Here is a 23,285-nt window from a genome sequence, read left to right as displayed (position 1 = left end):
ATTCAAGCAGAGGGGGAGCACGTGCCAAGCCCCAGAGCCTGGCTGGAGCTCAGGGTATACAGAATAGAAAGAAAGCCAGTAACTGGAATATGGAGGCCAAAGAGGAGACCAGAAGGAAGTGGGGTTCATGGAGAGGTCAGCAGGAGCAGGCAAGACCTTTAAGTCCATGGTAAGGAGTTTGCGTTTGTTTGAAATGCTATGGGGAGCCACTAGAAGCCAGAGAGTTTCCTGATGTGTCGGGAAGCGTCTCTGCTTTTCAGAACTGCTGGCCCTGACACCTGCAGACGTCCCTGACTCAGCAGGGTCTGGCAGGGGCCACCTTAAGCCGGCACCACCTTAAACAGGCCCCACCCCTGGCGCAGCCAATGGGCCTGTGCAGCCGCCACCCCACTCACCTCCAGGGCCCACGCTCCAAAGGCGCTGCCCAGCCATGGCCCGCCTGCTCCGGGCTGTGACCTGGGGGCTGTTCCCCCGGAGGAGCTACTGCTCCAGGGAGGTGCAGGTAGGCTGGGGAGGGGGTAGGGAGACTCCTGGAGGGAGGGGGGCCTGACCCTGCGTTCTCTGTGACGCCGTGTATGACCTTGGGCAAAGGATCACGGGTGTAGCAAGAGTGGGCGTTGAGTAGATGGGCTGAGGTCCCCACAGTGCAAGTGGGGTTGGGGTCAAATGGAGGAAACCCCTGGAGGGGCTCTAAGAGCCCTGCAGCCACCCTGGAGATAAAGTCTAGTAAGGGGCGTGGTCAGTTGAGTGGGGGAATTGGAAGCTTTTCTTTGCTCTCACTCATTAGCAAGCTCTGTCTCTGCTGTGTACGGGGCAATGGTTGGCTGGCACCTGGACAAAGGACAGAGAGGCGCCACCTTTTTAATTCACTGAGGTAGGGCCAGCTATTTTAAAGAAACCTTGCTGACATCCTGTTTGTAGAGTAAATCTGTTTTTTATTGTTTTTAATTTATTGTTTCTATTATTTGTTTGTTATGCTTTTTGGGTGAGGGTGCTGGTTTTTCTGAACTGAAACACCCAATGGGTGTGTCTGGAAAAGAGGCATTCCTGTACAGTGGGTTCGCTTAAATTGGGGCCCAGCAGGTGGCGTCCAGCTGAGGTGGCTGTTAAGGATGGTGTCCCTAGGGGGTGGGCAAGGCCAGAGATACCAGCAGCCCCCACCTCACCCCACCGCAGTGGCCACGGCTGTGGTCCCAGTGCATCTTTCGGGGCACCCTGGCAATGCATTTCTCCCTGCAGGGCGAGCTCAGCAAGAGCTTTGTGGAGGCTCTGAAAGCAGTCGTGGGACCCTCCCATGTGTCTACTGCCACTGCAGTCCGAGAGCAGCATGGACATGATGAATCGCTGTACAGGTGTGTGGAGGGCATGATGCATTGGTGCCCAGGTGTGAGTGGGGACATGATGAGCCAATGGACAGGTGTGTGGGGCATGATGAGTCGATGGACAAGTGTGTGTGGGGGATCTGAGTTGGTGCATAGTTGTGCAAGTGGTGGGGGGGAGCATGAGTTGTTGCACAGGTGTGTGTGGAGGCACAAGTCAGTGCACAGGTGCATATGGGGCATGATAGAGCACTGCCCAGGTTTGTGGAGGGATGGGGGTGAGAGGGTGGCATGATGAGCTGGTGGACAGGTGCATGTGGGGACATGACAAGTCAGTGCACAGGTGTAGGGGGGGTTGATGGGTCAGTGTACAGGTGTGTGTGGGGCATGATGAGTTGGTGTGCAGTTGGGTGTGTGGCTCAGTGGGTCACTGCACAGTTGTTGGGGCTTTACACAGATGTGTGTGGAGACTTGTAGGACAGTAGGTTCGCTTAAATTGGGGCCCACCAGGTGAGGACCAGTCTGATGGGGACTCCCCCTCCATCAGAGTCCCCACTAGGAGTGAAGCAGGCAAAGCCCTGGGTTACCTTCCCCACCCCAGCTGTTTTGGGGTGCTCTGGCACTCTCTACTTCTCCTCCACACCTATGTAGAAGGATGCCCTCTGCTTGTCACCCACAAAGGCCTCCTCAAGTGAGAGTGGGACCAGAGGGTACCAAGACCCCCTAAGTCACCAGACATCTGGTTCTAGGTGCCAGCCCCCGGGGGCTGTGGTCTGGCCCCAAAATGTGGCTCAGGTCAGCCAGCTGGCGGCCCTGTGCTACAGCCAAGGCATGCCCATCATTCCATTTGGCACCGGGACAGGCCTTGAGGGTGGCGTCTGTGCTGTGCAGGTAGGACGGGCCCCCCACCCCCCACCCCGGTTCTGGTCTCATCACAGTCACCGTCCCGGCTGCCTCCCTCCCCAGCCCACCCCTGCCCAGCCCTGGGGTGGGTGCAGCCCCAAGACAGAAGGCCTGCCCTCTTGGCACCCCTCCTGCCAGGGCGGGGTCTGCCTGAACCTGACCCACATGGACCAAATCATGGAGCTGAATGCTGAAGACTTCTCGGTGGTGGTGGAGCCCGGCGTCACCCACAAAGCCCTCAACACCCACCTGCGGGACAGCGGCCTCTGGTTTCCTGTGGGTAGGCCAGGGCTGAGGGCTCCCTGATAGCCGGGCGGCCTCCGGGGCTTGGCCGGGCCTCTCTCCCCGTTCCCCCACCCCCGCCAAGTTTGCAGGAAGGGCCTGCGCCCACCCCAGGCTGCCCTCTGCCTGCCCTCTTGCCCCAGACCCAGGTGCAGACGCCTCCCTGTGTGGCATGGCGGCCACGGGGGCCTCGGGCACCAATGCCGTGCGCTACGGCACCATGAGGGACAACGTGCTGAACCTGGAGGTGGTGCTGCCTGACGGGCGCCTGCTGCACACCGCGGGCCGCGGCCGCCACTTCCGGTGAGCGCCCGCCACCCGCCGTCGGGGCTCTCCTGCACCTCCTCCCGCCGGCCTCCGCGGGGTCGCGTGGCGTAAGGAAGGTGGACGGTGCTGGGGTTTGTTCATCCTGCATCCTGAAGAAGGACTCGGAGCCGGCGCGAGGCAGCCTTGGGCTGCGGAGCAGAAAGCCCGGTGCCAGGAATGGGCTGCCTTGGTGGCAGTCTGGACCCGGGAGGGAGGGCTCCGATCCCCACCTGGCAGGGACGTGGGAACAGTGCCCTGGTCTCCAGCTGTAGGGTCCTGCAACTATGGACCTGGCCCTGCGCCACTCTGAGCCCCGGGACTCTGGACCTAGTGCCTCAAAGGCCCCTGGCTGGACGTCCGTCACCACGTGCCCTGGGCATTCACCTGCCTTGTGTGTTCCGGGATCTAGGAAGAGCGCAGCTGGCTACAACCTCACGGGGCTCTTTGTGGGCTCTGAGGGGACGCTGGGCCTCATCACCGCCGCCACCCTGCGCCTGCACCCTGCCCCTGAGGCCACGCTGGCTACCACCTGTGCCTTCCCCAGCGTTCAGGCTGCCGTGGACAGCACGGTGCACATCCTTCAGGCGGCAGTGCCCGTGGCCCGCATTGGTGAGGCAGGGGCTGGGGCAGTTGGGCGGGCTCCCCGGAAGAGGATCCCTTGGAGAGCTTACGTTCTCTGCCCTCTCCCGCGCCCCAGAGTTCCTGGATGACGTCATGATGGACGCCTGCAACAGGTACAGCAAACTGAGCCACCCCGTGGCGCCCACACTCTTCCTGGAGTTCCACGGCTCCGAGCGGGTGCTGGCAGAGCAGCTGCAGCAGGCAGGTGCGTGGGGTGCTGTGGGGTGCTGCGGGGTGGGGGAGTGGGGCCTGGGCCACCCCACCAGGGTGGCATCACCACCCCTCCCCACCTACAGAAGAGATCTGCCGGCACAACGGAGCCTCCCACTTCTCCTGGGCCCAGGAAGCCAAGGAGCGCAGCCGGCTGTGGGCGGCGCGGCACAACGCCTGGTACGCGGCCCTGGCTCTGCGGCCTGGCTGCAAGGTGAGCTGGGACCCGCGGCTGGGCCCGGGAGCCTTTCCCTGCCGTGCCGAGGAGCAGGCTGGCCCACAGAGGGAGGGGCCCGCATGGGCGGGGCCTAGACCCCAGGGCTGCAGGCTGCTCCCGCCCCCTACCTGTTTCCAGATGCTTTTCTGGCAAACCCTCGGGAGCCCCCTGTAGCCAGGCCTGGGAACAGGGTGGAGAAGCCACCCTGAGTGAGGGGAGATGAAGGAGCAGGCAGGCACAGTGTGATGCTCTTGGGAGTTGTAAACACAGAGGGAGGCCTTCTTGGAGGAGGAGATGATAAAACAGATGCCTGAATCAGGAGCCAAACCTTGAAGGGAAAGCCAGGGCTCCAGGTGGAGGGAAATACTTGCAAAGGCTCAGTAGTGGGAGGCACTGGGGACCTGTGGGTGGCTGAGGGTAGGAAGCAAGGTGAGAGCTGTGAAGTCCTGGCTGGTAAGGCCTGGAGAACACACCAGCCTTGTACAGCAGGGAGGGGACCGACATTTCCTTGTGTGAGGCCAAAAGCTAACACCAAATCCCCCCAGAGCCGTTCCTGGCCTTGAGAAGGTAGGCAGGGGTGCGGGGGAGAACCTGAGAAGCTGCCCCTTCCTCCACCCCAACCCAGGGCTATTCCACTGATGTGTGTGTGCCCATCTCCCGGCTGCCAGAGATCCTGGTGCAGACCAAGGAGGACCTGAAGGCCTCGGGACTCACAGGTTCTGCTTGTCCAATGTTTGGGCGCAATTGGGGAGGCGCTGGGGCTGGCTGGAGTCCGGGTGAGGTAGAGGGCAGGGGAGAGTGGAGACTGGGCTGGAGGTGGCAGCTCTGTCCCCTGGGCCCCCAGGAACCATTGTTGGGCACGTGGGTGATGGCAACTTCCACTGCATCCTGCTGGTTGACCCCGAGGACACCCAGGAGCTCCGCAGGGTGAAGGCCTTTGCAGAACAGCTGGGCAGGTAGGAGCAAAGCCAGGGGGGCTGAGGGCAGTGGGAAGAGCAGCCCCCTGAGGGTCTCTTCTCCACTGGCTTCCCAGGCGGGCACTGGCACTCCATGGGACATGTACAGGGGAACACGGCATCGGGCTGGGCAAGCGGCTGCTGCTGCAGGAGGAGGTGGGCGCCGTGGGCATGGAAACTATGCGGCAACTCAAGGCCGTGCTGGACCCCCGAGGCCTCATGAACCCAGGCAAGGTGCTGTGAGGGGCTCTAAGGACCTTGGTCCACAAGCCCCCAGGCTGCGGAGCCTCCTCTCTCCTGGAACCTCCCTTGATGTCCTGGAGCAGCCCTCTGCCTCTGCACAGACCCTGCAGGGATGGAGAGCTGCTGAGGCCGCAGCAGCCCTCAAGGCCAGAGGGAAGGGATGCCTGGGCCTCAGGCTCCTCACTGGCCCTCCCTTGGCTGGGGAAGGCAGTGACTAGGAGGCTACCCTTCATCCGGGCCTCCCCACCACTGGGGGTCAGGGATAAAACCCGAAGGGACCCGGCAGCCTTTGCTCTATGCCTGGGGGCAGAAACCTCCCACTTCACATTAACATGAACCCAAATCTAGGTACCACCTGGTCCTGGGAATCCAGATCTTCTCCTTGGGGCCCCCCAAATAACTCCCACTTACAGCTGTTTGGAGGTTAGCAGGCAGCACCTGTGTACAGCCCTTCCGTTGTGACCCCGCCACCACCTCCAGGTTCTCTGAGGGCCCTGTCCATTGGACAGTGATGCCCTTGTTCCAGACCTGTCCCTGCCTTGTTGGAACCTGGGATCCACTTTCAGGGACCTGGGTCCCTTCCCCAGTTGCTCTGCCACTGAGCCCGAATGAGGCCTTAGAACATTCTGAACACATTCTCCAAATAGCTGCTACCAACCATTAGAAATGGAAGTAAGAGGGTTCTCCCTGTACCCCACCTCCCCAAGGAGTATTGTGTTGTACTCCTTTTTTGCCCTCGAAGTCATGGCCTTTGCTGCTGTGGCTGCCCCTGCATTGGGATCTCCAGCCAGAGCCACTCGGCTCAGTCCTGTCTCATTTCCCTGGTCTGGGCCACTTGGCAGTTGTTCCCCCAAAGCCCACAAGAGGGCAAGCTCAGACCCCACAGCACCTCCTTGGGGCAGTGGCGCCCAGGACTCGCCCCTGGCCAGGGCTTATGCTCTCAGGCCTGCCCCAGGCAGCCCCACGACCTGGCACTTGGGGCTTCCCTGCACTGGGGCACCCACCTCCAAGGGCCAGGGAGAGGTCTGCTGTCCTGGAAATCTCTCCCGTCTCCCTTGCCTTCTGGGTCTTTGGTCCCTGAGGAAAGGGGCTGGGCGAGCAATGCAGGGCAGCCAGAACAGGCAGGCAGCACCTCCTGCCATCTCACCCTCCCAGCCATTTTTTTGGCCCTGCCTCTGATGTCTCTTCCTGCCTGCAGCCCCTCAGGCTCTTCCTCTTCCCCGCTGTCATCCAGGCCTGGCCTGGTCCCCTGACCCAGCAGCCCCCTCCAGGCTGTGGCTCCCTGTGCAGCTCCAGTCAGGGAAGCCCTCCTCTGCTAACGCTGGGCTAAGGCCCGGGGCCTGCCCTGGGGGGGTGCCAAGGCCACAGGCAGACAGCGGGGGCACTGACCTGAGCTTTGAGGACGCCCTTCGGTTAATTTTCTGTTCCACCACCCTGCTGCCCTGGATGGGAGCAGTGGCTGTGCCAAAGGGTAGTTTGGAGGAAAACCTCATCAGCCTTCTCCCTGAATCAGCCCCAATGCATGCCAGCCATGCTTCCTACGGCATCGGAATTGCAGCGCTTTGCCCCCTGCCCCCTCTTCCTCCCAGGCTGCTTGCGGGTCAGCCTTCCTGCCGGAACCCAGGGGTGCCTACTGGTCAGCCCTCCTGCTGGAACCCAGGGGTGCCGCAGGGGTGGGGGCAGGGCTGTTCTCTGATGGGTGCTCTGGTGCCTGGCAACTAGGAGGTACTCAGCAAATGGCCACTTCTCACACTTTTTTTATTAAGAAATATTTCTAACATAGAGAAAAATTGAAAGAATGGTACATCATTCACTGATACCAGCCACTGAGGATTCAACAATGAAGATTTTTTGCCTTCTGTCCTTTGTAAGTGTATTTTTTCAGAACCATCTGGAATTAAGTTACACATTTCATCTCATTCACCTGTATACCTAGCATATACTGCCTAAGAGTAAGGTAATTCTACAAAACCTTAAGACCATCAGATGGCTATTAAACAAAGGGTCCTGGTAAGGTGTTCCTGTCCAGGAATCCCCCACTCCCCCAAAGCATGCTGGGCCCTTAGCAGAAGTGGGTTGATCCCACCTCCCAGCTCCTCCTCGTTCTCTCCCTGCAGGAAGGCAGAGCAGGAGCAACACAGGATCCTGGAGGGCTGTCTGAATGGAGGATGACAAATCCTACGTAGGCCCGAGCAGCTCAGAACCTCCAGTCCCTCTCCTACCCCAAGAGCTGGCAATCTGGGCCTGAGTCCTGAGGACCCGGCAGCCGGCAGAGGGCTGCAGAGTGCCAGGAGGGAGTGGGGATTAGCACCAGCCCCCAGGAGCCTGGAATAGCACCCAGCGTGGGCTACAGCCTTGCCTCACCCCAACTCACGACCACTCGGCTCACCCAGGGCCAGGCAGACACAGCCGACGTGGGCGCACAACTACCCGTGGCAGGTCTAGGGGTCAAGCGAGGAGACCTCCTTCAGGGCTGGGCCCAGCTCTGCCAGCTTCGCTGCTGGAATTAAATATAGCACAGGGAGACACAGTTGCCAGGCAGAAACTGGAGGTGCTGTGAATAGAACAGTGCCCTTTGCAGTGACAAAGCTACAAGGAAGGCTGTGAGGCATGTGCTGTGTGCTTCAGGGGAGTCTGACCCTCACAGTGACTTCTGAGATGCAGGATTTTTGTCCCCAATTCACATGCAAGGACTATGAAGTTTAGACAAAGGAAGTTGTTCCCTGAAATCATTCTGCCAAGGAGCAGAGTCAGGATGCAGACGGTTCAGAGCTGCCTGCCTCCTCTCACGATGGTCTCAGTCCCCTGGGGCCAAGACGCTAAGACCGGGACTCAGAACCATGAACTCTTCCTTAGTGTTCCTCCAAACATGCGAGGGTGCTGGCGGGCCTTGGCTCCCTTGTCCCCACTGGTCTGCAATGCCCTTAAACTGAGTAGCTTCAGGAAGGTCTGACATCAATCACCTACAGAGGGTTGTGGCAGCACAATCCATACTCCTGGGCCTGGTGGGGTCAGCGCCCCCAGAGGACAACAGCATAGAGGGGGTCCGAAAAGGATTGGAGACGGAGCAGACAAGCCATGGAGAAGCCTCCGTCCTGAGCATGGCTCAGTCAGACTGCAGGAGGCCCTGGAAAGCTGCTTCGGGGAGTCTGTCTGGCACAGGGACAGAGGCCTGGCCTGCACTGCTGCCCCTGCCTTGAGCTCCCCGCCCAGCCCACAGTTTGCCAACTTGTGTGAGCCCTGAGTGGCTGGTTCTGGTTCAAGGGCTCCGAACTGGCTCAGCCTCAAATCAGGGCCTCTTTCTGGGCCTCAATGAAGCATGCTCATGAGTCAGCACTGGAGGCGAGCAGCAGAGCCACAGGCAGGGCAGCGAGGGGAAGGAGAGCAGGCGGGGTCTGGTTTTGTACACCTGGGAGGTAAAAGCCTACGGTGGATGCAAGAGCTCTGCCCCTGCAGAGCTTTCCAGAGGAGTTCCACCGTGACCAATCCATACATGACCGCAGATTGTATGCCAGGACACTTAAAAGAGAGCTACTAAACTTGTAGCACACGGTTTTGCCCTGCCAATTTCCCTCCTCCCAGATATGACGGGCCTGAGAACCACTTCACACACTTGTAACCTCAACAAGCCTAAAGGAATGCTAAGGAGTTAGGCAAGGGAGGGGGCACAGGCCTTCACCCCCATTTCTTAATTGTATAACAGTACTTTATTAAAATAAAATCACACAGTGCACCTTTTATTAGACATTATTTTAATACCATATCAAAACACCTTGACTATTGAGGAAAGCTTTTTCCCAAGCTTTGAACATTTTTTTTTTTTTTTACATTTTATAAGTTTTTTTTTTTTGTATTTTAATATATAAATACAGAAACCTATCTGGCATAGGCTGATGCCACGTGTGAACATTAATGGCTAAAATGTTCTCAAACAGAGTGCCTGAAAACAGGGGTAGCTACACATATTTTTTGATGATTTTTTTTTTGTTTTGTTTTCTGGAAAAAAAAATCCACAAGGGTCTAAGAAAAATGTTCAGGCATTTTTGCAGGACACTTGTGATTGTTAGATCCTCTGAACTGACCAGAACCAGGAGAAAAGAAGAAATGGGAATGGAGGGGAAAGGTCTCGACGGGCTATTTTTTTGGCAATGAAGTCAAGATATCAGGGTCCCAAGGGGAGAACAGTGCAAAATCAAAACAGAAAAATGGAGAAAAAACACCAGGGTGGCAGGGATGGCGATGAAGTGGCCAAAGGGGGGTCAGGGTAGGGCTGTGCGCGTGCACTCACATGCCGTCACCACGCTGGGGTGGGGCCTGGGCTGTGGTCACTTGTCACTGAGTGGGGCAGAGCTGGGCAGCAAACGGCAATCTGTAAACATCACGAGGAAAAACACCAGTCGACACTAGACTTTTTTTTATAATTTTTTTTTTTTTTTTGTAAACACTTTAAAGACAGACCCACAACGCCTTTCATAGGTGAAAAAGAAAATGCCCTTTCCCTCCAGGGATGAGGGGTGAGGGGAAGGATGGTGGTTGATGCTTTCTTCTCTCAAACTTGCTCTCATCCAATTTGGTGTCCTCACGGGAGAAAGGGAGAACCATTCTCTGGAAGTCAGCGCAGAAGGGGAGCCCTGTTCCCAGGGGTGTCCCAAGCTCAGCTCTGCCCCAGTGTCCGAGGATCCTCCTCTCAGGAACAGGGGGAGGGGTCTGTCCCTGTGTGGATCGTAATAAATAAGTCGTGCTCTGTCTGGCCGGAGGGCCTGCTGGGCCATCCCGCTGAGCTGCAGGCCGGGGCAGCGCGTCTGTGGTGGTGTCTGGGAAGGACCCCTGAAGCCAAACATCGTGCCAGGAGTTTGGATTCACACTCCAGCGCCAGGTTCCACTCCCTCTGCCTCACTCTCACCCTTGCTTTTTCTTCTCCTCAAGTCATCAGTTTTTGAGGTGAAGGTAAAAAGAGCAAATGTCCCTGATTTGTCTGACATCATGAGCTGTTCTGGGAGTTTACTTGGAATAAATAAAATAAACCTAATGAAGAACAAAAACAGAGAGAGAGAGAGAGAGAGAGAGAGAGAGAGAGAAAGAGAGAGAAGAGAAAAGAAGCCCCCAAACCTTTGGATGTGAGATAAGGTGGACTCAGAGTTTTGGTTTCTCTGGGACTTTTGTTTGCCAGAAGCAAAGAAAATGCCAGCGCAGAATTCTGAGGAGATGGGTAGGAGGGGGGACAGGAGAGGATGGTCGGCAGGAAAGTAAGGTGCCCCGGGAAGACATGGAAAGGTCAAGTCCAGAATGGCTGCAGAGAGAGATACACGTGCACATCTGGGGGGGTGGGGGTGGGGCGTTAATGCGTTGGCTGGTAGTGGAATCAGGAACCTGGGCTGCGGCAGGCAAGGGGCGAGCCTGGGCTGGAGGCCCCGGGTTCATTTGCGAGTGGGAGTGAGGAGGTGGCCTGTGGTCAGGAGGAACCAGCAGTAAAGAAGACAAGTGCTTGCTGTGGATGATGCACCACCCCACGGACTGTCTCATTTAATGAGGGCAGTGTCTACACGGGGACAGGGACAATATCATCCCCCTGTTGCCAAGGAAGAAACGGAGACTCCAAGAGGCGAGGACTTGCCCCAAGTCACAAAGTGAGGGCAAGGCACAGCCAGGGTGCAAACCCAGGTCCTGGGTGGTCCTCAAGCTCCTGCTGCTTCTCCTGCCCTGGCACGTTCCAAAGGTACATTCTGAACTTGCTGCAGGAAGATCTGCCCCGGACATCTGGAATACACTGGTCTTGTCTCCAACTAATTCTAACTTTTTAAAATTATGCACGTTAGTTTGTATCCCTTATTTTTTTCCAAGGAAAACCATTTTCATTCCTCTAAAACTGCTCATTGATAAGGCATCCCTCCTCTTTTCCTCTGTTCCTGCATTCTTCTGGGCAGTATGTGTAACAGCACCCAGCCCACCCAGGCCCCTGGGTGACCTGACTGGAAGCCTGGGGCCCTCTCTTCCCCAAGCTCACCTTTGAGAGGAGTCAGCAAGCCCAGCGGGTCAGTCCGCAGGGTGTTCTGGACAAGATCTGTTCACTTCAAACCACGAGTCTATGCAACTGGAGAGGGTGCAAGGGGAAACGTCGTTACCTGCTGACCAGGTCTTTCAAAGGGTCAGATTCCTGAGCAGGGGTTTCCTAAATCTTTCTTGAAAGGAACTCTGGGAAACAACTGTGTTCTCCAGATTCCCACTTCTTGAAGAAGGGAGGGGCAGAACACAACAATGATGGTGGCCCAATGGCGGAGTGGGGTGGATCTGGGCCTGGCAAGAGGGGACAACAGTGGCCCTGAGAAGGACAAGGCCTCACCTGCACGGAGCCCAGGAGGATGGCAAGACCTACTAATGGGAAGGTGAGAGCACGGGGGCAGTGGGAGTGAAGCTGTGAGCTGTCCCTGGCTCTCAGCTCACTCCCCAGCAAGGGACTTCTTGGCAGCCCCTAACTTCTCACTGGCTCTGCTGTGGCCCAGCCGGCCTCCATCCCCTTGAGGAGAAAGTGGGGAGGACAGAGAGCCAGGGGAGGCTGGCAGGGGAGCCCTGGTCTCTAGTGCTCCTAGACAAGGATCGTCTGAGTCCTGAATCCAAAAGGGAGCAGGTCTGCCCCAAGACAGCTTCCTGATTTGTAAATCAACATCTGGGCATTTTCAAAGACAGGAGCCACACAGGTAATTTGCATAATTCTCCCCCAAGGTCAAAACATCTTCCTATTCAGGTTCTGGTTAGTGCTTCCCTGGGGCACTAAAGCTCTGGGCTGGGGCCCAAACGGAGTCTCCACCCCGCAGGCCAACCTCCAGCTCCCCCCCCACGGCCACCTCTGGGGCCAGGGAGCCCTGGGCTGGAGGAGCGAGGAGCAGGCGGTGGCCACAGGCACAGAGCGTCCTCCCGCCAGGGGTGTGGAGGTGTCTTCTTTCCATTTGGAAACAACGAGGCTCAGGCTGGAGACAAGGACAAGCCTCCGCCCTGCTAATTATAGCAGCTTTCAGGACTGCGACCCAGTGGAGGTTCCTGCTGCCACCTGGTCTCCTTTGGAACAGAGGCAAGCCCGGGGGCAGGGGCAGCACTGACTAAAGTCCCCACCCTATGGAGCAGGCAGGGGCCCATGGAGAAGAAAACACTCAGGGAGACTCATGCAATAGTCAAGTTAGGTAGGTCCTAAGCACCTCCAGCCAGTGGGCCCCACAGGGCTCCTCACCAGCTCCTGCCATCCAGGGCCAACAAAGCAGAGCAAAACCTCCAGCAATTCAACTCTGCCCTGCACCCGAGGGCTTGAGCCTGTGTCGGCACACGGGGTACCACCCGCTGGCCTCTGCCCCGACCCCACTCAGAACCCTCATGGGAGGAGGGGGTGCCCCGCAACCAAAGGGGAGAGAATGGCTCATGGCGAGGGTCTGCCCTTCTCTCTGCCCGCCCCGAGGAAGGGTCCCCTGGAGTCTGGGGTGCAGCTGCCCCTGTCAGCCCTCTCATACCTTTTGTGATAAATGCACAGGCAGGGCAGCCTGGCTATCGTGTCACCCTGAAGCAGCTCCTCCAGGCAGATCACACACTCACCCGCGTCTTTAGTCAGCACGTCATCTGTGAAGTGGGGAGAGGGGAGAAGGGTAGTCACCAGCAGACGGTGGCACAAGGCAGTCAGGGGGCCAGGGACTGGCTGGGACTTCTTGGGTGGCCCAAACTGTGCAAGGCTCTGGGGCGGGGCACACAGGCATCAGGTGGACCCTTCAGCCCTCACCGTGGAGACATGTACTCCACCAACCAGCCAACTACCCAGAGAACAAACTGGATTAAAGACCACATCAGTGGCCCTGGCAATGGAGGAGACAAAAGGCTGGCGAGGGAGAAATGTGCAGCAGAGGCAGAAGGAGGCAAATGGTTCCCCAAATACATTTTCCCCTAAACACACATATATACCAGCTGCACTGGTTTCTGGTTTGGAAAAATATGGAAATGGGGAGAGTAGTACACAGCAAGAATGAAGGGCAGTGAGAAACTGCACACCACGGGCTGCCAGCAAAACCACGGCTGGAAGAGCCCAGGCGGAACGAGGGAGAGCACCAGGGCCGAGTCAACAGTCCTTTCTCTGACACTGGACTGGGCACTGGGCACTCAAATGAATAAGCCACAGCCACAGGAGTCGAGCAGCCCAGAGCCTAGTAGGGGAAACTGAACAAGAAAAGGAAAAGCATGGTGAGTTTTGGAAAGTCTTATGACACACATAGGCCCAGGTGTGAGGGGTACAGAAGATGCCTAACTAGGGTGGGGACTGCTCCAGGAAGGCTTGCGAGAAGGTGATGGGCTGAGGTGAGCCCTGATGGATGAGTGGGGAGAAGGAATTTGAGCAAAAGGAATGGTATCCGAGTGTCTGGGACCTGCTTGGAGTTTGCTAAGGGAAGTACAAAGAGAACACATGGGGACAAGGAGGGGGTGAGACCAAGTCACTGAGGATGGACCTCCATGTCCGGCTGTGGCATCTGGCTCTGCCTGGTTAATTGAGAGGTACTGGAGGTACGCCATGATCATACCTGGTCTCTGGAAGCTCCCGGAGAATGGACTGGAGGAGACCACAGAGAGGGCGCCCACTCTGGAGGCCAGCACAGGGAGGGGGACTCCAGGCCTGCACTGGCAATGGGGGCGGGCGGGGGGTGGGGGATGTTGGGTGCCGGCAAGGGCACACGGAGGAGGACAGGTGTGGCGAGGAAATGATGAATTCAGAGTTGGGTGGGAGGTGCCCACCCGGCATCCCCCTGGGACATGCTCATGAAGATGTCCAGGGGTCGGCTGGAGTCTAGATCTGGGATTTAGAATAGAGATGAGGGCAGCAGGTACAAATGGGGAAAATGAGAATGTCTGCGGAGAAAGTTCAGCTTGAAATCCAAAGAAGGAAGATGGTGGAACCCAGGTGAACTCCAATATTAGAAGGCAGGTGAAAGAGATGGCGACCACAGGAGGAGGACCAAGAAATCCGGGTCACTGATGTGAAGAAAGCAGAGCTTTTAGCAGGACAAGTTCCCCACCACTAAAAAATTTTCACTGTTCACAACACTGCCAAAGCAGTCTAAAGAGGTCCTGTGTGTGTGTGTGTGTGTTTTCATGTGAGCCTCACAATCACATGAGCTTGGCGAGACACATGATGCTATTTCTGCTTCACAAATGAGGATACTGAAGCCCAGAGAAGTTAAACATCTTGCCTAAAGCCAGAGGGTCCGTGAGTGCTGGTGCTGGGACTGGGACCCTCCACGTGGGAGCCTCCTCCAATGCTTTTTCTTTGCAGCTCCTGATTTTTCTGGTGGAAAGCAAAACACCTGGGGCCCATGTCAAGAATATATAAAATGAGAATTCTTCATGGCCTAGAAGGCTGTGGTGACTCAAAGCCCCCCACCAAGAACCCCAGAGAAAAAGCATAAAATAGGGAGGATTCAAAACTTAGTTCCCCATGCACATGCACAGTGAGAGAAGGCACGCTGAGGTTCCTGGCTATCACAAAAACCTGCAGTCATTTGCTCTGGCTGTTGACATCTGGCTAACCCAAGGGCCATCTGACAGGGAGACATAATTCCACAGGGAAAAAAATAGATGGCCACAGCCTGCCAGTGGCATGTGACCCCTCAGCCTCCAAACGTGGCACACTGCGGATCAGTAAAAGAGTATGACTCCATTTTTAAAAAGCCATATATATTCAACTATCTGTGAGCATATATGATTGTGTAAGCACAGAAAAAATTCTGGAAGGATACAGAAACTTTAATATAATGGTGGAAGGAAGGATGATTACAAGAAAAATATTTTTATACACTTGTTTGAATGTTTGAACATGCACTGCTTTTATATTTTAAACCCCAATATAGAAGTATACCCCAATACAGAAGTGTCTATCTGTATTTTACTCTAAAATGCAACAAAAGGGTAACATGGATTGAGGTTGGATGGAGAGATGGATAGATTCGTGATAAAGCAAGTACAGTATGAAGTATAGACTCTAGGTGGTGGGTATATGGGTATGTTTGACATTTTTCATAATAAACAACTGGAGGGGGAAAAAAAAACAACTCAGTACAGCAGGAGGAAGAGCATCTCAGCTTTGAGAAGGCAGAGCCATACTGCAGACACTCTCGGACACATGTCTCCTGCTCTTTGTTTCAGGCATTGCGTCTGTAACATGAAAGTTTGGGCTACAGATCTTAGTTGCCTTTCATGACAAATTCCACACTTGATGATTTCCTCTGGAGTGTGGTGACATTATTGACTCTGTTTCCCCTTGCCCTTTCCCCACTGATTGGTAACTAAGCTGTGAGCCCAAGGGGCAGGTTAGAATTCTCTGGGCCCCAAAGAGCTTCCTATGCAGGCTGCTCTAGCAATGCATGCGTGGCCCCTTGGAGGTGACTGAGATATGGCAGGGGAAGCCAGGTACAGAGATAAGGATTAGGGACTTTTTTTCTCAGACAGAAATGGACTTGATTCTCCTCTCTTTTCACACTGAGTTTTCACTAGGGGAAGGCGAATGGGTAGAAAGCAAGGGCGATGCATTTACTTAACCTAGGGCGAAAGACCCAGACATTCAAGCACTCAGATGAGCACATGCAGGTCAGGTGCAGCCTCTTCCTTACCAACAATCGACTAAGTGCAGCGTGGGCTAGCCTGGGTCTGCAGCACTGGTGGAAGAACTACAATGTGCAGCTGCCTGAAGGATCCTGGGGATGGGGGCGGTGGGGGGTGGCAGGCTTGGAAGGGAAGCCAGTAGTGCCCACACCTACCTCAATGCCCAGGGAGCCCTGCTCTTCCCATGGAAGGAGGCAGGAGGAACACAAGACTGGGAACAGGTCTGAGTGGGCTGAGTGAAGCTTCTTGTCCCCATCATGGGGCTATGGGAATCAGCAGCCCCTAAATGTCCCTGAGATCCTAAGCAGGGGGGTGGAAGTAGCCGAAGCTGCAGCGTGGCTATCAGTCAGTTTCTACAAGATTTCCACTCTTATCTGACAGACGTCTATTGCACACTGTTGGGGAAGGTCATGGTTTGAAGGACCCCAAGTCCAGCAGAAGTTGAGGCCACATCTGCAGACAGATTCAAATGCCCCTTGGCACTCCCAGTCCCTGGAGGGGGGCTCTACAAATGCTGGCTGGTGAGGACACAGGAACAAAGCTGCACTGTCTGCCTCTGTGGATTCTGCCTGTTTCCACTGCCCCTGCCCACCCTCAAATCCCTCCCAGCTTCCGGATGTTGGTGTGCAAGCCAAACAGTGGCTGCCCGAGGAGGAGGTGGGAAGTGTTTTTGGTCTGGCTGGGGGTGGCACTAGATGGTGGCAAGTGCTTGTCCCCAAGCAGGGGACCAAACCGGAATGGGAGGCCAAGCTCTCTGGAGCAAACTGGGAGGTGATGATTGTGCTGCGGTTGGGAGGTGATGGACTACTTCTGCTCCCTCGGAGATACAGGGTAGCACTCCTGACAACATCTGTTTGTCAAAGAAAATAAATCTAGAAGGAGAAAAAAGAGCACTCATCTCTTTGAGGCCAGTTGTATGCCAGGAACGTCACACCCATATCTCAAGGAATACTGGGGTGGGTTCTGCCTTTATCTTCCAATGAGGCCTGGGGAAGCTGGGCCACTTTGACAAGCTCATGCAGTTGGTAAGTGGCCGAGTTGGGGTCTGAATCCAGATCTAACCCCAAGCCAAGTGCCTGCCACTCTGCCACCTGGCCTCCTTTCCTTAGAAGACCAAGTGATATGGGTCTCTTCCCCTGGGGCAGGAAAACACCACCCATTTCACAAGCAGCATCAAACCTCTGTCTGTGAACACGTGCATGGGAGGTGGGGAGTGGGGGCCGCGGGGTAGAGGAACCCAGGTGCTCAGAGTGAACAGGCTGGAGTTTAGGAGCTGCCCTGCTGCCTTGACCTGCCATGCTGGGGTTACATGCCCTGTAGAGAGCTCTAGCAAAATGTTCCCCAAGGGACACTCAGAGGTGCTGGTGACTTGGAGAGGGTGGGGAGGCCCGAACGGCTCAGGAGACATTTCTGTGTCTCATATTGTGCAGCTCTGAGTCAGCAACTGAGAGCGCGGACATACGTGTACATTCCCCCTTGTGCCTGGTGCAGTTAAGGCCCCAGTAGGAAGGAAGGTAGGAGCCAGAGGGAGAACCCCAGGCTGATGATGCAATTACTGGCTCCACCCCCTGGCCCCATTTCCCGTCTAGGTGCCAGAGCGCCGTCTTCCAGCCCTGTCAGCATGCGTGAGCACATGCAGAGCTGCTGGCCCTGTCCCCGACAGGAAGGGTCAGAGCCACCAATGCCAGGCCTTGCTGGCTCCCTTCTTGGGAAACCTGGGGTGTCAGCTCTCCAGGCAAAGGGAGCCCTTGGGCGGACAGAGCACCTCCATCAGCAGCAGCATCCCCACCCTAACACCCCAACACCCCAGGACTGCAAGGTGCATCCAGATCACTGTTTTGGTGAACTGGGGTTACAACAATGACAGCCCAGAGGTAAAGATGTGGCAGCAGAAGCCTGGATGCTTCACATTTACAGAGGCTCCCAGGGCCCCGTCACTCAGTCCTTCTCCTTGACTAGCCATTTCTGGTCTCCCCCACTTTGTCAAGCCCTGCAGGCTTTCCTCCCTCCCACTGCTCATTCACCAGCAGCCATGGCTGGGAGCTCTTGGATGAGCTGCCTACACTACCCCCCTTCCTACTTCCCTTCCCCTCCCTCTTCCCTCCCTCCCATAGAAGCATCAGGACACCTCTGCAGCCACCAGGCTCCAGCCAGACTCCTGGCGCTGCTTCAGCACCTAACAAGAGCTCCTGGCAGCACCCCACACAGGGCTGGGCACATACCCCAGCCAGGCGGCCGAGGCCTTCAGCATGGGGTGCCTGGCTGCCCTCCTGCCTGACCACAGGGTCTCTGAAAGTCAAAGACACAGGCCAAATAAGCACCTGTGCATACAGATCTGCCAGCCTGGGGAGAACTGTGGGCAGGAGGCATTTCTAATTTTGGGGGAGCCAGGCTCCCTCTTTAGAGAATGTTTGCATGACAGAACATCAAGAGCCCGTGAAGATGGGGGCCATGACCTTTGGCAAAGAGGAAGGAGATGACAATCATGACATAAGCAGGGCACGGGTCTGCACACCATATGAAAGCTGAGGGGAGAGACTATCTCCTGAAGCAGTCCTGACAGCCACCAAACTCTCCTTAATAGTGCTGCAAAGGAATCTGTCACAGACATAATCTCCCAGGGACAAGGGCCCTGGCTTGTCTTAGAACCTGTGCCCCCTCCAAGCTTTTAATTGACAGTCCATCATCTGTTATGACCCTATAATATAATGCTTCTCTTCAGTTCAAAGCAAAATCTGACCCCTCCATCTTGAGACTCATTCTGCTAGGTAATTCATTTGAGAGTCAAAATTGGAGTGCTAACCTATTTGAGAGTCAAAATCTTGAGGCCTCAGAACTGCAAATGCAGATGGGAAAGGGAGAGAAAATAAAAGGCCCATTCAAGCTGACCATATTTGCCCACATCAATGGGTCTCAACAACTCCTCCTCCCTTTTACGTAGTGTCCACACCTTCCAGGATTCCTAGCTCCAGAGCTGCCCATGGGAGTGGGCTCAGGACAAGCATTGAACACCAAAGGCTTAGTGTCTGCAGCTCTTCCGTGCCCTCTAGTATGGGGACAGCACATGCACAAGCGGGGATGGCTGGGGGCTGGCCCTGGGAGCACAGGTTACTGGTCTTCACATTCTTTTTGGATCCTGGGTGAACCAGTTAAACTAGTCTTGTCTTTCCCAAGTTTTTTTTTTCTTCTTCTTAATCTGGCAGGCGGCTACTGGAGGCCTTCCAACCTGCTGATCAGGCCAACCCTCATAATAAGAAAAATACTACTTGCTGTCTGCCTCATTTAGGAGGTTTCCACTTTTTTTCCTTTGGTGGTTAACTAAATTTCATCTTATATAACCACATACATTTTCTAAAAATTTCCTCATTCAGTGCCAGAAACTACAGTGTGTGTGTGTAGAAGGGAACCTCCTGGGGAGGAACCAGGAGTTCTAGTGAATCCTCTTAAGGAAACAGCCCTTCTCTCTCCACCTGCTAAGAAAGCTTCATCTTGCCCAATTTCCAGAAAGAGTCCTAGAGTTCTATACCTCACATGCTGTTAAAGGCTCCTCGTTTGTTTTTTTTTTTTTAATGGAAAAGGTAAAGTGAAGCTGAGGAGGTTGGAATGATGGAGAAATCATGGGTAAAATCTGTTACTGACAAACCAAAATAAATACTTTGCTTTCCTGACATGGGAACTGGCCCCTGACCTGTAGTCGGCCCCTAGGGACTTCTCCGAGCTATACAAATCCCACTGATAAACACTTTCCTCCTGTCTGGAGGATTAGGGTGTCTTCAGGGGAGACACATGCCTGAATCTCAGAAGCCTGTACCATGGTGGTCTCCTTTCAGCTTTAAGCAGGTACCCAGAGGGGCCAGGCTATCATTTCTGAAGCACCCTCAGTGTTTAACACAAACCCCACCGATGGTACCAGATGCAACTGACCGTTCTCCCTCTGGTGGGAAAGGACTGGCTTTTGCAGAAGAGATCCTTGAATTTGAAATCTCTAGTTTCCAGTCCCTTTCTCTCTCTCTCTCTCTCTCTCTCTCTCTCTCTCACACACACACACACACACACACACACATGCTCCCTACCCCCGAACATACACACCCTGAGGAAGTGGCCTCTCAAGCAGAGGAGAAGGGAAAAACAGGAACAGAACAGTCAAGCAGTAGTTACACTCAGGCTGTGGGCTGGGCCAGCCAACCTCCTCCTCTCTAAGTCAGGGGGCTATGACTGTGGTTTCTATGGATAATTTGTGCTCCTGATGGGCAGCCACGCCTGGTCTCCTGTGCAGGGAAAGGAGGACCCTTCCCTATGGCTGCTGGTGGGGAGGAAATGTTGGGTACCACCAAGGGCTTGAGTGCTTATACAGAAGAGGACAAAGAGACCCTTGGAGACGTCAAGGGCGAGTCAGGAGAGCAGCCCAACCTGCCTGCCCTCCCTGTTCTCCAAATGGGGTGTGCAGTGACCCCTTCCACAGGGCTGTGCCCTCCAGAACTGTTCCTGCAAAGTTCTGCCTGAGGACTCCAACAGCCAAGTTCTCTCTGGCCAAGTCTGCTCTCAAATGTCTTTGCGCTCTTATTACAGCAAAGACAGTGTCTACAGACAACTCTCCCTTGATCCACAGGACAAAAAGGGATCTTCATGAGGTCTCTACATATGGGAAAAATAAGTCAATACAGTTTTTGAAGCCATGGTTGGGGAGAAGAAGACCCCCCCTCCTCCTTGGTCCCAAGCAGAGACGGGTAACAGGAACAAAGCTGAGATTGAGTCTCCTTGACAGAACACACATAGACAAGTATGACAAGAAGCCCAGAGTACACATGACAACACATTCAGAGACATGGTGGCAGCCAGGCCCAGGAGACAAGGAAAGGCTGTCCACTGGGGAGAAAGGAAGGGGCTTCCTGGATGCTAGTGGGCTATAAAGCAGGTAGAGACAGGGCCTCAACCTGCCCTGTGGCTGGTCCTTTGATATGAGCAAAGGCCATCAGACTACATGTAACTAGGACAAGGGACAAGCACGTAACATGTCCACCCACAGGCAGAATCTTTTGGCCAAGCAAGGAAATAAGAGGACAGTAGGATGTGTTTCCAGGAGAGTTAAGTACATGGGATTCATCACGCTTATCTCCCAAGAGCAATCTGAAGGTAATAAATGCTCTAGGGCACCATGGGCCCTTTCTAGGCTTCCACTGGGTGGGGAAAGAGCACATCTGGGCCCAAGGAGTATCCACCCAGGAAAACATTCATAGTTAGGAGTGGTTAAATGATCCAGGCTCGCTGTGAGTACAGCCCTTGGCCTTTTTACGAAATCCCAGAACCTTTCCTAACCACTGCTGTGACTTTAATCCCGGAAGGTGGAGCACCCTCCATTCGGATTCAGTTCTCTTAGAAGACCCAGTTCTCTGATGAACATGGTTTGAAGACCAGGCTCACACATAACACAGCGGAAAACCAGAGGGTCACCAGCAGCTCCGGGCAAGCAACCTTAAGGAGAAAGTCCGCCCACATTGTAAAAAAATGAAAAGAAAACTGTGGATCGTCTCATATCTTTCATGGCAAAGATCCCATCAGTGGCAGCTGTGACTTCCTAAGCACTGACCATGTGCCAGGCTCTGTACTGAAATTTCCATTTTAGGGACAGAAAACTGAGGGTCTGCTAAGCTAAGTAAGTTGTCCAAGATTATATAGCCAGAGAGTGGTAGAGGCAGGATTGAACTCTCATCAGTCTGACTTCAAATTCTTACCCATGTCATACCAAGCAGATGTTTACACTCATTTTGTCCACAGAGGTACCATATTAGGGTGACTTGGGTTCCACAGGATCCCCTGGCTCTATCCTACCCCTGCTGTATTCACTGGTTGGCTCTGACGCAGCCTCCAGGGCAGGAAGCAGCAGAGCTTTGGTGGAGCAATGAGTAGGGTGCCAGCATTTTTATTCCCCTAAGGGTGTCCAAGTATTGTACTTACTCCCTCAGGTTCTGTGCCCTGGAGAGTCACAAGGCTTAATCAGGTGTTCACTGGAGGTGCAAAGTGACAAGGAGAGGCTCAGGCTTCCCACACTTGATGCACACCACCCCCATACCTTCCCCAAAGAAAGATGCTGCTCCCTCTGGGGCCCCTCTGCGCCCAGAAACTAACTCCTGGAGTGCATCCAACTGTCCTGGAGCCTCCCACCATTGGGGGTGTGAGTGGGTGAAGGGGTGACTGTATCTCCCAACTAGAGGTCCGAGAAACTGAGGGTGCAGAAGAAAGGGCAGAAGGACTAACTGAGCAAGCTGGGCGACTTGGTGGTACCATGAACCTGAGCCCTGTGCCTTCCTTCCTGTCCCATTCCAAAGAAAAGCTCCCTGGGACAGCCGAGTTCCTTGTCACCATTCAGGCATTTCTGCCGGAAGCCAGGATGGAAATGCTGCACAAAGCCATGTGAAGTTGGGGAGACCCTCACTCAGAGGCCCCCACAGAACTGGTTGGCCCTGCAGTGAGGCTCAAGGAGGCTGGTGAGGCAGGCCAAGCCCTTACCATTGTAGGAGAGGCGTGGTTTGCTCAGACACATTATAAAGTGCATTTCCATCTCATCAGAAGCCACGGACTTGGAGCAAATGGGGCACTTGAAACCTGAAAGAGAGGAAAACAGGATGAAATGTTTTCTCCAAACCAAGTATACCCATAAAAAACGTGAGTGACTACTGCCATGTGAGATCAGAGATGTACAGCGAATTAAAATCTAGACAGACCATAGACCTTTTGTCCTCCATTAAGTTATGCAAAATTTTGCTATTTTATCATAGTCTTCAATTCCCACGTTTTCACTTGTGCTCTCCCTGTCATGTGCTCCTTGGTAAGTTCAACAGAAGTCGATGACACCTGGTTTGAGTTTTACTTTCTTTTAGACCCTTTCTCAACGGGGTCCAGTAGGAAAGGAGAATGAGGAGGCACTGAATCAAGACATCTGAATAATCAGCCTTCGAATAAGACACAGTTTAATATTCCTCTACCTCTAACCCACCCCTCCCCCAACGCCCTTGATGTTGATCACTCATGGGGGGAATCACTACAGTTATCAGCACCTCCACTCTTCACCAAGCTCCACCTCCTCACCCCCATAACCAGGTAGCACCTGTATCCCTTACCCAGAGCACCTTTCAACTACCAGAGAAGCGGTGTCTCCTCCTGGCTGGGGCAGCTAACCCCTGGGAAGCGTGTGAGCAGTGGGATGGCCCTCCAGGGCCCATGGGGCACTCCCACATGCCACCAAGAGGGTAACAGCTGTTTCATGGTGCCAGGCAAACACAGGGTATTTCCAAGGAAGTACAGACTGCTCCTACACCCAAAAGCCTCATCAGAATTGTATCAGTATTGGTGAATTTTTGTTGAGAATCTTCTGAACTGAACTCCATTAAGCAAACCTATTCCCTTCATCTGTTTTTTTATGCAACACAGATAAAGTATTTCCAATTTTTCTGTTTTACATTTACCGAAACTATTTTCAAATGGATCTGTTCTTTTCCACATAAATTCTCTCGAACAGATGATGCCACTAAAAAGTTATTTATTCGTCCATATAAAATGTTACATATTACAAGCTTCTCCCTTTGGTGACCACGGTTTCTACCTGCC

At 54.6% G+C, this 23,285-nt stretch overlaps 2 protein-coding genes across 7 annotated transcripts in view; one reads left to right on the top strand and one right to left on the bottom strand.

Moving 5' to 3' along the window:
- Positions 1–366: 366 nt before the first annotated feature.
- Positions 367–8,811, top strand: LDHD (lactate dehydrogenase D). 4 transcript variants are annotated; one of them, XM_037815606.1, is made up of 13 exons: positions 405–502; positions 788–874; positions 1,240–1,352; positions 2,069–2,210; positions 2,361–2,502; positions 2,648–2,807; positions 3,220–3,419; positions 3,508–3,636; positions 3,728–3,855; positions 4,484–4,574; positions 4,703–4,814; positions 4,892–4,970; positions 7,151–8,811. In XM_037815606.1, the coding sequence occupies exons 4-13, from the start codon at positions 2,151–2,153 to the stop codon at positions 7,241–7,243; spliced, it is 1,194 nt and encodes a 397-aa protein (XP_037671534.1). In that variant the 5' UTR covers positions 405–502; positions 788–874; positions 1,240–1,352; positions 2,069–2,150; the 3' UTR covers positions 7,244–8,811. The 4 variants fall into 4 exon arrangements, with proteins under 4 accessions (XP_037671533.1, XP_037671530.1, XP_037671534.1 ...); XM_037815605.1 differs by lacking the exon at positions 788–874 and having other exon boundaries at positions 367–502; positions 7,175–8,810; XM_037815602.1 differs by lacking the exon at positions 788–874 and having other exon boundaries at positions 367–502; positions 7,151–8,810.
- Positions 8,812–8,835: 24 nt separating this feature from the next.
- ZNRF1 (zinc and ring finger 1) overlaps positions 8,836–23,285 on the bottom strand; it is a 123,557-nt gene continuing 109,107 nt past the window's right edge. The window contains exons 2-5 of one of the 3 annotated variants that reach the window (XM_037815609.1): positions 22,188–22,283; positions 12,554–12,659; positions 11,062–11,148; positions 8,836–9,426 (exon numbers count right to left, since the gene is read on the bottom strand). In XM_037815609.1, coding sequence (XP_037671537.1) covers positions 11,091–11,148; positions 12,554–12,659; positions 22,188–22,283 — 260 coding nt within the window. In that variant the 3' untranslated portion in view covers positions 8,836–9,426; positions 11,062–11,090. The other 2 variants (XM_037815608.1, XM_037815607.1) reach the window with 2 other exon arrangements.

This window comes from Choloepus didactylus, chromosome 22 (assembly GCF_015220235.1).
Source record: "Choloepus didactylus isolate mChoDid1 chromosome 22, mChoDid1.pri, whole genome shotgun sequence".
NCBI classification, from domain to species: Eukaryota; Metazoa; Chordata; class Mammalia; order Pilosa; family Megalonychidae; genus Choloepus; species Choloepus didactylus.
The sequence above is the reverse complement of the archived record's forward strand: the minus strand, read 5'-3'. Positions and strand labels throughout refer to the sequence as shown.

What these genes read in the sequence shown, in the direction of transcription:
- LDHD (XM_037815602.1), top strand. Translation starts at nt 431, where the DNA reads ATGGCCCGCCTGCTCCGGGCTGTGACCTGGGGGCTGTTCCCCCGGAGG. An exon ending in AGTGCCCGTGGCCCGCATTG is followed by an intron (nt 3,420 to 3,507) that starts GTGAGGCAGGGG and finishes CCCGCGCCCCAG; the next exon opens with AGTTCCTGGATGACGTCATG. An exon ending in GAAGGCCTCGGGACTCACAG is followed by an intron (nt 4,575 to 4,702) that starts GTTCTGCTTGTC and finishes CTGGGCCCCCAG; the next exon opens with GAACCATTGTTGGGCACGTG.